This window comes from Sinocyclocheilus anshuiensis, unplaced genomic scaffold, assembly GCF_001515605.1.
Source record: "Sinocyclocheilus anshuiensis isolate Anshui unplaced genomic scaffold, SAMN03320099.WGS_v1.1 scaffold205, whole genome shotgun sequence".
Lineage (NCBI taxonomy): Eukaryota > Metazoa > Chordata > Actinopteri > Cypriniformes > Cyprinidae > Sinocyclocheilus > Sinocyclocheilus anshuiensis.
Window position 1 is genome coordinate 310,053 of NW_015536497.1, and position 13,843 is coordinate 323,895.

The 13,843-nt window shown below is 39.6% G+C and overlaps 2 protein-coding genes across 3 annotated transcripts in view; both read right to left on the bottom strand.

The window, feature by feature from the left end:
- The window catches only part of LOC107687420 (F-box/WD repeat-containing protein 11), a 14,000-nt gene extending 10,826 nt beyond the window's left edge, over positions 1-3,174 (bottom strand). For both annotated transcript variants that reach the window (XM_016484769.1, XM_016484762.1), the window contains exons 1-2: positions 3,070-3,174; positions 571-630 (exon numbers count right to left, since the gene is read on the bottom strand). In XM_016484769.1, the coding sequence (XP_016340255.1) occupies positions 571-630; positions 3,070-3,108 (99 nt within the window). In that variant the 5' untranslated portion in view covers positions 3,109-3,174. The remainder of the gene's footprint in view (positions 1-570; positions 631-3,069) is intronic.
- Positions 3,175-3,425: 251 nt separating this feature from the next.
- LOC107688357 (eukaryotic peptide chain release factor subunit 1) lies at positions 3,426-13,100 on the bottom strand. Its single transcript, XM_016486006.1, has 12 exons — positions 12,907-13,100; positions 12,465-12,573; positions 11,245-11,420; positions 9,612-9,751; positions 6,264-6,318; positions 5,850-5,933; positions 5,726-5,765; positions 4,952-5,102; positions 4,739-4,868; positions 3,885-3,889; positions 3,681-3,828; positions 3,426-3,588 (listed from the first exon to the last, which is right to left on the bottom strand). The coding sequence occupies exons 2-12, from the start codon at positions 12,548-12,550 to the stop codon at positions 3,506-3,508; spliced, it is 1,098 nt and encodes a 365-aa protein (XP_016341492.1). The 5' UTR covers positions 12,551-12,573; positions 12,907-13,100; the 3' UTR covers positions 3,426-3,505.
- Between the last annotated feature and the right edge of the window lie 743 nt (positions 13,101-13,843).

Genomic DNA, 13,843 nt, shown 5'->3' on the forward strand with positions numbered 1-13,843 from the left:
CTTGTTTACTATTTTATTGTTATTTATTTTATTGAATCTTACCTACCCCAAACTTTCACCGTTTCACAGTTTCCACAAAAATATCAGGCAGCACAACTGTTTTAGCACTGATAATAATCAGAAATGTTTATTGAGCAGCAAAGCAGCATATTAGAATGATTTCTGAAGGATCACATTATTACCGTTTTACTGTATTTTTGATCAAATAAATGAAACCAAGCTGAGCACAACAGACTTCAAAAACATTACAAAATCTAGCCCACACCAAATAGTAGTGCAAGTGTCCAGATAAGTTGGGGCCAATGTAATTATCCAGGACATCTAAAAAAAATGCAAGAGGAAACCTAAATACAGAAAAAATTAAATAAAAGTCTGCGGAAATGGACACTGAGATTTTCCAGGCGCAGATTAGGCCGTGCCCTACAACAAACCCCTAAGTCAACAGTACTTCAATATAGAACATCCTGCATAGTCCGGGAGAGGCTACTCAACAGATCCTTATTGTTGTATCTGTTTATTATTTTATCAGACTTTGACGCACTTCACTGAGGTACAGCTCGCCCACCTCACCTTAATCACTGTGATCTTTGGGGAGCGGTCTGCAGTCTGCGAGTCCATGACAGAGATGTTCTGCAAAAGAAATAGCATATTATTATTATTTTTTTTATAAATCAATAGTAATGTCTGCTTTAAATGAAACTAAATAACAAATTCAAAGAAAGGACCACAATATCAATCAGAACCACTCATATTCATAACCTACACAAGACGACCCTTTCATCATCTGCTCGTATACGTTCATAATCACATTGCATTGTTTCTTGGAAAGCAGATGAAAGGACTGAACACCAGCCTACGATCTGTGTGCTGAATAATTGGACATATTCTCCATCAGCATGCGGCAAAGATGTGGGATCGGGCAGGGCATGCAGGCGTTTGGGTAACGTGTCAACAGCTGTCCCCTAGCCAAGGCCACCACAAGGATATGCTTACATCCCAAATACAGCCACGATAGCGATGATGCCATCCATATCGTTGCTCTTAATATCCACAACTCAGCACCTGCTTTCATTCGTAATCACGGTTCTTACCATTAATACCAGCCGAACTCTTTAGAAACTTAGGCTCTCTGGACTAAATAAAGAGATACTGAAGCTAGACACTGACACCAGTGTTTTTTAAGCAACACTGAGAGAGTATTAGACTTTTTTATTAATATAAAAGTTTTTTTTTCTTCTTTATTAATTTTTGTTAACATTTTAGCATGTGTTTGAGTGTCGTTTTCATTTTTATTATTTTTTTCTACAAAGTTTTAGTTATTTCAGTTTTAGCTGTAGTTGCTTTTAGTACTTTAGTAAGTTAGACTAAATGAAACAACCTGAAAAACAAATAATGATGACAAAGTCTGGGATTAATCATTTCAAACCACCAGCAGAGCAGGAAGTGTAGATTTATTATGAGCCTCTGGATCAGTGTTGCCAACTGCTTTCAATTGAAAGTAGCTAAAACTGGTAGCTAAATGTCACTAGATTACATTATAATGGCAAATTCACTGATCTATATAAAGATGAATATAGATCAGCGGGCAACATGAGAACTTGGATAAGGTTTGTCCAAGAAGTTGCTATATTTGTCCCTAAACTTTTGAAAGAAAAAAAAAGTCTCAAAAGGGGTGGGGAAGTCGCTACATCTAGCTACAAAATTGCTAAATTGGCAACACTGCTCTGCAGTCTATACACAAATCCACATTGCTTATCATCTACAAGCAAAAGCCATTTATCTATCTTCCACAAGCTTCACAATACAAGCAGACAAACTCGAGTGCCTTCACTCCTACCCTTTTCACAGTATCCATGGCAACAAGAAGCAAATCCACTCTGCAAAACTGATTCTATAATGTTATTGTATTGACTAGGAGAGATATTGATTCAGACACAGCCTTATTAATTAAGAGCACATTTAAACAAGTCATACACTTTTATTTTTAAAGATACTATAAAAATGTTTCAAATTAAGAATAGCAATATTATATTCAAAATTAATAATGAGACTGCACATGCAAATCAAGTTTAAAAAAATTATATCAAAAGCTGCGTGTTTAAGTAGTAAAAGATCATTTTTGAGGAATTTAGCTTATTTTTATTGTAAGTCTTTCACAGAATTACTGTTCAGAAAAGTGTGAAAGAAAAAACAGTGCGTTTAATAAGAAAATATCGTAATTAGTTCGCGTAGGCTAATGGTTTGATGTGGTTAGCCACCTAGCCGCTTGCTATAAATGCTGCTTTCACATCAACAATGAACGTTTGTATTTCACAAAAAAAAAGTGTGTGGTTACAAAAACACAAATATTCACTCATCCAAACACGATTGTTGTATTAGTTGACGATATTTGTATATTCGCTCATCGTTCGGCTCAGAAACGTCATTTGAAATTGACAACACAAGCGTTTACTTCCTATTACGCAGCTTTAAAGTCCAGTTAAAATGTGCCCTGAGAAGTAAATGTTGCGTTATTGTTAATGAGACATGAATATTTTAAACACTTTAAAACATAGTTAAGTGTTCTGAGACTTTATATGAACCACAACTCGTCTGTGGAACCAAATTATAGGCAGGATTGAGTGGCGCAGAGGCGCCGCAGTGAAGCTCAAGGCACCGGCTAAAGTCGATGAGAGTCGGACTCACCACGATGCCGCGGCAGCTTCCCTTCCTCCGCCTTCACGACTAGCTCAATAAATATCCCGAGTTCCCACCGAGAACAACTGTTCGCCTTGTCTATTAACGTCTCAGCTGTTGTTTCAAGGGGAAGAAACAAGCAAGAGACGTGAAAACGACTAAGTGAGCCAGCGATACACAGCAGGGCCCTCCCTGTCAGCCGAGCCAGCCATTTCTCTCTCGGTCGCTCGCTCGTTCTCCTCACCCCTCCTTCTCCTCTCAACTCAGACGATCCCAACCCACTCCACAAGCTGGTTATATTCAACCAGGCTGCCCTTATAACCGCTAATATGGATTTCTAAACACTTGCGAACATACTACAAAATGATTTTCAAAGCACACCCGAGTACTCACCATCAGCTCTAAGGTTTTGTCCTCCATCTCCGGCTCCATGTTTGTTCCCCGAAACTCGCAGTGAAAATGGAAACCCCGCCCTGCGACACAACGCGTCACGAAAGGAGGCGGAGAATGTAGGCTTGTGTCGAATTCTCCCATTGGCTGTCAAATAAACAAAACGTGCGGCAAATGGGCGATGTCCGCGTACAGGCAGACGGGCCATGGCCATGCTGTTGCGATGACCTGGTAATTAGTGAAGAGGAGAAAACTCAGTCTCTTCCAGTCCAGAGATGGAGTCGCTGTATTCTAAAGCCAGGGACACACAGACCATCCGCCATCCTCTCAAATTCTTATTCTCCCTCCTGCTGATTGGATCTCCTTCGCTCCCCTGCCGTTTGCGGGGTAGGTGAAGGGGGAAAATCTTGTATTTGAATTTTGTGTCAGTCCCGACTACCTAGTAGTCATCTAAATCAAAGAACTCATCATCACCTCCCTGGTATTCCATGCCTTGGAAGTCCACCCGGTACCGCAAGATTCCTGAAGTAAAAGAAAAAGATATTGATTGCAGATATTGATATAACAATATCTTTCCATTTCCCTACAAATCGTAATCTGTAGAAAGCACTTACCACCGATGCCTCCAAAGCCTTTCACAAACTGTGAACCCTCCTGGCTTTTGTCTGTAACGATTTCCAGCGTGGCCCCAAACTTCTTGTAGTTGTTGGCGAACCACTCTAGCAGCGGCATGCTCTCAATCAGCTCATGCTCCTGACCAGTCTAAAACAAGCACATACGGTACTGTTAACATTATACACCTCCTGCCTGAACCATACATTGGCTAAAGTGAAAAGCAAGCATAATGCAAAAGGTGCAATCTCTTAGCAATGAATTTTTTTCTACTTTAGAAATTCTAAGCAAAACAAAAAAGGAAATGTTGAATTTAACAAAAATTCAGAATGCTCTACACTAAAAATAAAGGTTCTTTATTGGCATCAATGGTTACAAGAACCTTCTTCAAGATCCATGGAACAATTCCAATGCACAAAAAGTTCTTTATAATGGAAAAAGTTTCTTCAGATGATTAAAACATGTTTGGTGCCCATCAACTGTTCAGATACTAACATTTTTCTAAATATCTTCTTTTGTGTTCAACAGAAGAAAGAAACTCATACAGGTTTGGAACAAGTGGAGGATGAGTAAATGATGACAGAATTTTCATTCTGGAAGTGAACTACTCCTTTAATGAGCTGCATGAACTCCACGAGATTGTGTGAAACCTGAAGATCATGTTCCTCACCAGGATTTGAGGATGATCCAAAAAGATCCAAGAACATCTGGATCATAAAGGACTAATTTCAGATCTCTATTTTTAAGCATTTGACATTTGAATCCTAGATATTCAATGCAGTCTTAGGACCTGCAATGTATGATTCTGATAAATCAAAACAGAACTGCAATGAGCTTGGTACTAATGGGCTGATGATAGCCTAAAGATCAAGTGTTTCAAACCTATAGGCTGCTGATCTGATTTCAGGCCATGAGAAATATATATATAAAAAAATAAAAAATAAATAAAAAATAAATAAATATATATTTATTTATAAAACTACTGAAAGCCCAGTGTTTTATGCAACAAAAAATGTATCCAGCATGTCCACTGCCTTTCTAAAGCCTGTAAATTAACTACCTATTAGTTTCTTTTCTTGGATGAACTTGACATTGGACAGCACTTCTGCTGAAAGCTCAATGGCCTGGTTGAAACCGTTCTCTCCTCCATACGATATGTCAACCAGCTTCAGAACCTTCGCTTGTAACCTCTACATGTGCAGAAGAACCAAATCATAAAACAAGCAGAATGATGAATTAAGATTGCAAATAATTTGCTGCAAAGAGAACATACCGGATCAAACATGTCTGACTGGCTGAGCTCCGTCTTGAAGTCGGCAGATCCGGCAAGAACCAGTCCTGCCACGTTGACCTTGTCATTGGACACGAAGAGTTGCACAGCCGTCTCTGCTACCTTACGCACATAGTTATGTCTCTTCTCCATCCTCAAACAGCTGCATGAACTCCACGAGATTGTGTGAAACCTGAAGATCATGTTCCTCACCAGGATTTGAGGATGATCCAAAAAGATCCAAGAACATCTGGATCATAAAGGACTAATTTCAGATCTCTATTTTTAAGCATTTGACATTTGAATCCTAGATATTCAATGCAGTCTTAGGACCTGCAATGTATGATTCTGATAAATCAAAACAGAACTGCAATGAGCTTGGTACTAATGGGCTGATGATAGCCTAAAGATCAAGTGTTTCAAACCTATAGGCTGCTGATCTGATTTCAGGCCATGAGAACATCATTGGTTGTTTGAGTATGGCACTTAACGCCACAAGAAAGTCATTCGGGGGAAGGAGTTACAGCCATTGGAGCTTCATTACATTCCACAATAAATAAGATCTGCTGAATCTTATGTAATCTTAATTTGGTTGACGTGGTTTCACTTACCTCCTTGTCAGTGAAATGAGACTTGTCCTTCTCCTGTTCCGGTGTCAGATAGAGTATCTTTTCATCTGATTCCAACTTTCCTGCCACGTTGACCTTGTCATTGGACACGAAGAGTTGCACCGCCGTCTCTGCTACCTTACGCACATAGTTATGTCTCTTCTCCATCCTCAAACGTGCAAATCGAAGAGCAGACTGTCCTCCTCTACCTAGAGTTAAAGGAAACAAACGTGTAAATACTAAATTCTACAAAGAACGAAAATAGCCACAGCAAGCGATTTGAAGATGTTTACCGTGTTTTTTGGGCAGGTCCACAGTAAATTTGTGCAACACCTCCCTTGCGTTGCCTTGTAAAGTCCCAAACAGGGCGCCACTACCATCAATCACAATGAAGCCGAACTTCTTTTATATTTTGCTAATGTGAAATTGTGCGTATGAGACTTTAGGGTGTGTATACCATTTTCTGGTGTAGTATTTTCTCCATGACAGCGTAGGACATAACGCATAGTGTCCAGGTTCTCGTAAACTATAAGAATCTCCACCGCTCCCATCTCCAGCGCTTTGAGTGTGTCTTCAACTCCAAAACAATACTTCCCTGTGTCCTGACTGATCTCATCAAAGTATCGGCCTGAAATCAGAGACAAAGGTCACCACACCAGAAAAAAAAACAAAAAACACCAAAGCCCAGGTTTATGTCACAAAACTACCATCAATCACAATGAAGCCGAACTTGCTGTCGTCTGACAACAGAGCTGTTAGAGCCTGTGGATATAAAAATTATATTAAGTGTTACAATGTTTTAGATAGATACATAGGATGTAACGGTACGTGTTTTCATACAGAGCGGTTCACAGGGTATAAATTTCAAATGCAAGTGATCATCCCTATTCCCTACTCCCTTCGAAGGGCAGAGCCCTTGGAGTGGAGACTTTGGAATGAGCAGGGCACATGCGTGCCATTATGTAGTCATTTGGAATGCACTTGGCAAAGGGAGCGACGTAATTTCCTCATTACCTTCAGCTGGCATGTTACCATGACAACGCAGCACAGTGTCAGTCAGCAGATGTCGCTGTTTTAATGGCATAAAAGTCTTTATTGTTATTAGCATAACTGTTGCAAAAAACATACATTTTATATTTTAAAAAGTTTTTAAAATATGCTATATATGTAACTTTTTAAAATATAAAATGTATGTTTATTTGCAACAGTTATGCTAACAATAGGCATGGGCTGATTACCGGTTTCAAGGTATACCGCGATTTGAAAATGTCAGGGTTTCAAAACCAGTAATATTTTCCGTTATACCGTTCCTGCGGTATGCGCTGTTTTTCATGTCTCCTCAAAGACTGAAAAGTGCAGGAATCCCTCAGGTTGAGTGCAGTGTAGAGAGTAACACGACCCTCCTCCTCCTGTTGGTGCGAGCAGTCAGTCACGTGCAGTGTTGGGGAAAGTTACTTTTAAAAGTAATGCATTACAATATTGCGTTACTTCCTAAAAAAGTAACTAATTACGTTACTTAGTTACTTTTTATTGAAAGTAATGCATTACGTTACTTTTGCGTTACTTCTTAAATCTGGGCTGGGCTTGCTTTTAAAATAAAAAGTTCTATTTTTGGCAAATGTAAAAGCCCTTTCACACCAAAAGCCTCAGGATGAAGGAAATGTAAATTCACGTCTGTACAGTAGAATGCAGAAGAAGAAAGTTTGTTGAATTTTATTTGCTCTTCAGCAATAAAAAAAGAAGAAATGTTAGTTTATATTGTGTAATTTTTGCTTATTAGTATGGTTGAATTGGATCATCAAAGGTCAGCAGCAAATTGGTTAATAAAATGAGATTAAATACATAAAGGACATTTGTATTATTTAACATTTAATTATTGCAGCTTTGAGTCATATTCTGAGTTGCTTTTAACTGTTTTTATTAATTTTGAGGAAAACTAAATCTGTTTTGTTTTTTTGTGAGTAGTTCTACAATAAATGTGAACGTGCATTAATTCATCTCACTCAAAGTAACATCTTACTCCCGATTTCTCTCAACAAGGGGACAGGAGAGCTTTCAATCAATAAATGGGAAAAAAAAAGTAACTGGCGTTACTTATTTGAAAAAGTACCTCCGATATTTTCTTGTATATTATAAAAGTAATGCGTTACTTTACTAGTTACTTGAAAAAAGTAATCTGATTACGTAACTCGCGTTACTTGTAATGCGTTACCCCCAACACTGGTCACGTGTGTGTAGGATGGCCGAACTTAAGGAGCTTCCCCTGGAACTTACGCGATCGGCAACCAGCCGTTTTTTCTTATTGCAGCTCGTCTCTGTTCTGGACTTGCACAAACTGCGTTGCAATGCAATCATTTTCCAAAATGTCATTTATGTGAAAATATGAAGTCTGTAAATGCCCGTTAACATAGGCCAGAGACGCTGAAGACAGACGCAGAGAGAAAAACACCGTAGCAGGCAGATCACTGTTCATGATGCACGAATTATTGGAAGAAAATCCTCAATATTGATTTGGCGGTTTATATGAATGTGTTTCGGAGGGGAACAGACTGTCTTCAGAAAAGTTTAAGTGGTATTTTCTTTTCATCTCGTCTCTGTATAGTTCATATTAAAGCAGTGTTTCAGCGCCCTGCTTTGTTTACAGCGGTAACCAAGGAAACGCTGTATCTAGTGTTCCAGAAGCGCCTCCTGCTGTCAGAGAGTGAATCTGCATATCATTCAGCTCGTCTGCTGTTTGTTTCATTCAGGCATGTAGTATAATTTCACAAAACTAGTCAGAACATTCTGATTTTGCTTCAAATTGGGTTATTATTTAATCAAATTATATATATGAAATGATATAACTAAATGATATGAAATTATATAAATATGTATATGAATGATATAACTAAAATTAAATAACTGTAATTACAGATTTAGGTTAAATAAACCTAAGATTTCAGTCTTTATTTTTATTTTCTTTAGGAAACAAATCAAAGAAAAAATAAACAAATTCTACTGTTCCTAATATTCTGTATGTTGCTCAAAAACAAAATATATTGTGTTCAGCGGAAAGTTTTTTTTTTACCCAGTCATTTAAAAAATAACATTTTAGAGCTGTAACAACAATACCGTGATATTTTTGCTTAAAGGGGCCATATGATGCGACCAATTTTTCCTTTCTCTTTGGAGTGTTACAAGCTCTTGGTGCATAAAGAAGATCTGTAAAGTTGCAAAGACTAAAGTCTCAAATCCAAAGAGATATTCTTTACAAAAGTTAAGAGTCAGCCACACCTACCTAAAACGGCTCGTTCTAACACGCCCAAGATTTGCATAACGCCGCCCAAATGTTCACGCAAAGAAAGGTGGCGTGACTTTTATTCTCGCTGTAGTATTGTTGTTGCCGCCGCCATGTCGTGAAGTGTTTCTTTGTGAAAGCGAAACTACTTTGTTTGGCCTTCCAAAAGAGGACGATATCTGCTTCGTCATGCCTGGAGCTGATCCGTGCTGGTTGCTGAGGAAATTGCGCTGTCGATCGCCGGAACACTTCAACCCAAATATTCAGATGTTTACTGATCCTGGTAGATTAGACTACAATGCCGGCTGTTCTGACTCACGGACTGTAAGTACGTTTTTTATATTTAAATAGTTTTTATATTTTTTATATTTAAAGCAAGTTTTTTGGGCAGTGTAGAGTAGGGCTTGTTGTTTGTCATTTCTCCGATCACAAATGCAGACATGGTTTTATGTTTACGCAGCGCGATGCAACGCAACGCGTAAAAAGACAGTATATTGTATTTATGCCATTAAAACAGTGACATCTGCTGACTGACACCGTGCTACGTTGTCATGGGAACATGCCAGCTGAAGATGAGGAAATTACCGTCGCTCCCTTTGCCAAGTGCATTCCAAATGGCTACATAATGGCACGCACAAAGTCTCCACTCCAAGGGCTCTGCCCTTTGAAGGGAGTAGGGCATAGGGATGATCACTTCCATTTGGAATTTACCCCGTGAACTGTTTGGTACGAAAACACGTACCGTTACAACCCTAATAGATAGATAGATAGACCTTACCTCAGTATGGAACTTGTTGTCACATAAATACAAGGATGTGTTGATTGGTTTAAAAGGCTCAAAATCAATGTTTACTTTCTTCTCTTTGCCTTCCTCTGTCACTATGGTGCCACAATACACCACCAGGCCATTAGGAGGCACTGCAAGATAAATATAAGACTTATGGGAGGGGGATCAGGAGAGACCACACCTATTGAAAAGATTAAATCAGGAACAATGCCCAATCGTACCCAAACATACACGGCAAATATGTATGAACTGCCAGTTTAATATTTAAACGGCACCATTTTGGAAAAGACAAACATACCAAGTACAATAAAATTCAATCTTCTGAGAGGTTAAATGGCTGTGAAATATCTTAGATCAGTGGTTCTCAAACCTGTCCTGGAGTACCCCCAGCCCTGCACATTTTGTATGTCTCCCTCATCTATCACACCTGATTCAACTCATCAGCTCATTAGTGGAGACTGCAAGATCTGAAGTGGGTTTGTCAGATATAGGGAGACATACAAAATGTGCAGTGCTGGGGGTACTTCATGGAGAGGTTTGAGAACCACTGTCTTAGGCCCCGTCCACACGGAGACGCGTTTAGCTGTATATGCATACATTTTGTATCGTATAGGCATTTCGTCCACACGGATCCGGCGTTTTGGGAGAATGAAACAGAGTCCCAGAGTGGATAAATTTGAAAACGCGCCCTTGTGTTTTCGTGTGGACAGCGAATCCGTATATTTTCTGAAACGGTGACGTCATCAGCCCACGTCTCGCCCCTAGTCAGACACCGCTACGTCACGTAATGGCAACAAAAACATGAATAAACACTGAATGATTGTCTTTTTATTAAAGTCCCCCTGTAGTCAAATTGTATCCTTTAAAACTCATCTTTGATCATCAAAATGACATATTTAAATGTTTTTTCTTGTGAAAATCATTTTCCTTTGTCTTAAAGGGGACCTATTATGCAAAATTCACTTTTGCAAGGTGTTTGGACATAAATGTGTGTTGGCAGTGTGTGTACACAACCACCCTATAATGATAAAAATCCACTAAATTCCACAGCTTCACTACTAGTAGAGAAATGCTGCCAGGTAGAATTAATTCACACATGCAATCGCTCTCACTAATGCATTCATATTAATGTAATCTTTACTGTGCTACTTTATCTCTATCTGATTTAGAACGAGCAGAAATCTGTGAGAAATATAACGACCCAAAGACAAAAGAACTGATAAAAGAGCTGTTATAGGAGCAACAGCCATGTGGGCAGCACTGTGTCATATGCCATAGCTGTGCACAAGGTGTTTATCACAGCTCCAGGCTTATTTGTTCATTAATGACATCATCAGCGACTAGTCGACTTCTATTTCATCACATAAAAGTTCACTTCAAAAAATCAGAAGTCGTTCAACCCCTAGCGCATAGTCCAAGTCTTCTCCGTTTTTAGTGTATCTCTGTGGCAGAATTACAGCGCCACATACTGGTCTGGCATGTATACTACATCATTTTGTGGTTTCTTGTGGACAAGATTTTGTGTATTTCTTGAGACGAGGGGGAAAAAAAAAGAAGATCGGATAGGGAAAGCTCTGGCTTCGTGTGGACGTAGCCTCAGATAAAGCTAAGCCCACTCATTTACCTTTGTTGTAGAGTTTGAGTCTCTGCTGTACTGAGGTAATGGCTCCCAGCACGGAGAGTCTGTTGACTCTGCTCTTGATGTTCGAAGCCGTGCCGAACTCGTCGGCCAACATCTTGGCAACACGCGAGATCTGATCCTTGGGTGGGATGATGAGGGAAATCATACTGGTGCCATTTCTGAGGAGAAAACAATATAACAGCAATATAAAAGCAGGCTGAGACTTTCATTAACATACACTAACGTTCAAGTTACAGTTTAAGTTTAGATTTTTTTTTTTTTATGTTTTTGAAAAGTCTCTTATGCTCACCAAGGCTGCATGTATTTGATCAAAACACAGTAAAAACAGTAATATTGTGAAATATTTTCAGATTTACAATGTATTTTCTAATTAAATATATTTTAAAATATAACTTATTCCTTTAATGAAAAGCTCAATATTCAGCAGCCATTACTCCAGTCTTCAATGCCACATGATCCTTCAGAAATAATTGCTGGCTTGGTGCTCAAGAGACTTTTCTTTAAAGTGTCAAGTCAATATATGATACAACTAAACTGTTTATAAACATTTTTTGAGTCAGCATTAAATTCATTTACATTGTTCCATAACCAAAAAATGATGACTGAGGCGGTCAATCTGCTTAACCATTCAGTTTCACTGTAAAAAAAGAAAAAAAAGAGGGAACAAAAGGAGTGCCACTGAAAGAAAAAGAAAAAAGAGGGTTTAAATCAACATGGCTGTCAGAAAAAGACAGAAAATTCATTTTTGGGGTGAATTATATCTTTAACAAAGGCGACTGGTTTTATTAAGCCATTAGACAATGAGACAATATTCAACTACAACAATGTTACTACACCGTGATATTAATATGACGTTTAAAAATACTACAAGAGAAACAAAACATGTAGCATATTTAGCATGGTTTCACTCATTTAACACACGTCGCCTCAACCAACCTTTCTTTAAGGCGTCGTCTGGAAGGTGCTTCACATTTCAAACGACACCATATAACATTTCCCGCTCTTTATCCTTCAACCAACACTATTATCGAAATAAAGACCTATACAGTGCGCGGTCTCGTTCTCCGTCCACCGTGCTGTTCTCTCCAACAGCTGTTGGCAAGCTGGTTAGCATGTGGTCCCCAAACAACAAAACGAATCACACATCAGAGGTGCTACTGTTTGTCATTCAACACCTGTAAACAAATCTTGAGGATCCTCACCCTCTAGCCGCCTCAAGGCTTTTGATCAACTTCTTAATCTTCCAAATTTCCACGTTCCTGTCCGCTGCGCTGGGGTCGTCCGCCATCTTCCTCGCGCTGTCTGGACCTGCTGAGAAAGAGAATCCAACTTTAGCCTGCTAGCGCGAAGAGCTTGAATTAGCAGTTTTTTTCAGGGCGGATCATTCACTATTTAAATCCTGAAAGACCGACCGGGTATAAGACAGAAGTTTGATTTGATTAAAGGAGGTTTATTGTGAGTAGAAGAGAAAAGCGCGACTATAGTTGGACGCGCTAACTCGCTAAACGGCCCTCCCGCGCCCGAGAACATCCACGCCACGCGCCGCTTGCGCGAAACCACCCTTCTGCACTTCATCTTATTTTTAACACGTGGTCCGTTTTCTCGAAGCAATTTCGTTATCGGACATTACTGCAACGTACTCACAGACTACAATTATCCGCTCCGCCGCGTCCGTACGGCAGTTACGTTGTGGTCCAGAGCTCGGCCGCCGCTGCTTCTCAGTGACGTGATGTACTGACCGACCGTTAGCAGCCGGCTCGGTCCTGCTGCGCGTGGTGCTTCGATGGAGGCTCACGTGGGGGGAAAGGCAGAAATTCCATTTAGTATCACTTCCTGAAAACGCCACGCATGGGGTGTATTTGGAGCTGTGTGATTGGAGGATCTTGCTGTCAAATTAAAAAGGGTGGAACAATTACTTATTTTTATTTATAAATACTTTATTTAGTGACAACCAGTGTTGGGGAGTAACTAGTTACATGTAACGGCGTTACGTAATTTAATTACAAAATAAATGTTTAGAATCCAGTGATAAAAACGGAAGTCCTATAGCCTAACGCGGACGGAATATGCCACATTTTGGACGAATAAATCAAAAGTAGGTCAGTACACTTGAATCAAAACGCGATATGGACTAGTGTCTGAGAATATTAAGCCTCATAAAGACAATATATGAATCCTGCACGTTCTGCGTGTCTGTGGAAATCAGGCGCGGACTGGCCATCGGGAGAACCGGGACAATTCCCGGTGGCCTGGCAGCCGATTTGGCCCGCTATTTTAATATTATTATTGTATAATTGCCTGCCGAATGTATTAAAGCGATGCTTTCCGAATTCGCCATTCGACAATGAAATCTAATAAATCATGAATCGGTTAGTCGTGACTGGCAATGCTTCGCTCGCGCGCTCTCCGCGCCTCCGCCGAACGGTTTGGATCAGATCAGAGTAATCAACGCGCGCGCGAGAGAGAGAGAGAGAGAATGGAGTGGACTGTGGAAGCGCACAGGTGGAGCAGAGAAGCAAAACTAGGACTGCTGGTTTCAAGTGCAGGTCAGTTTCATCTGTAAATATGCTATTGTAGTTTT

Coding starts and splice junctions, on each gene's coding strand:
- LOC107688357 (XM_016486006.1), bottom strand. CDS start 12,550: ATGGCGGACGACCCCAGCGCAGCGGACAGGAACGTGGAAATTTGGAAG. Junction 11,421..12,464: donor AGCCTTGAGGCGGCTAGAGG/GTGAGGATCCTC, acceptor TTTTCTCCTCAG/AAATGGCACCAGTATGATTT. Junction 6,319..9,611: donor ACAACAAGTTCCATACTGAG/GTAAGGTCTATC, acceptor TTATATCCACAG/GCTCTAACAGCTCTGTTGTC.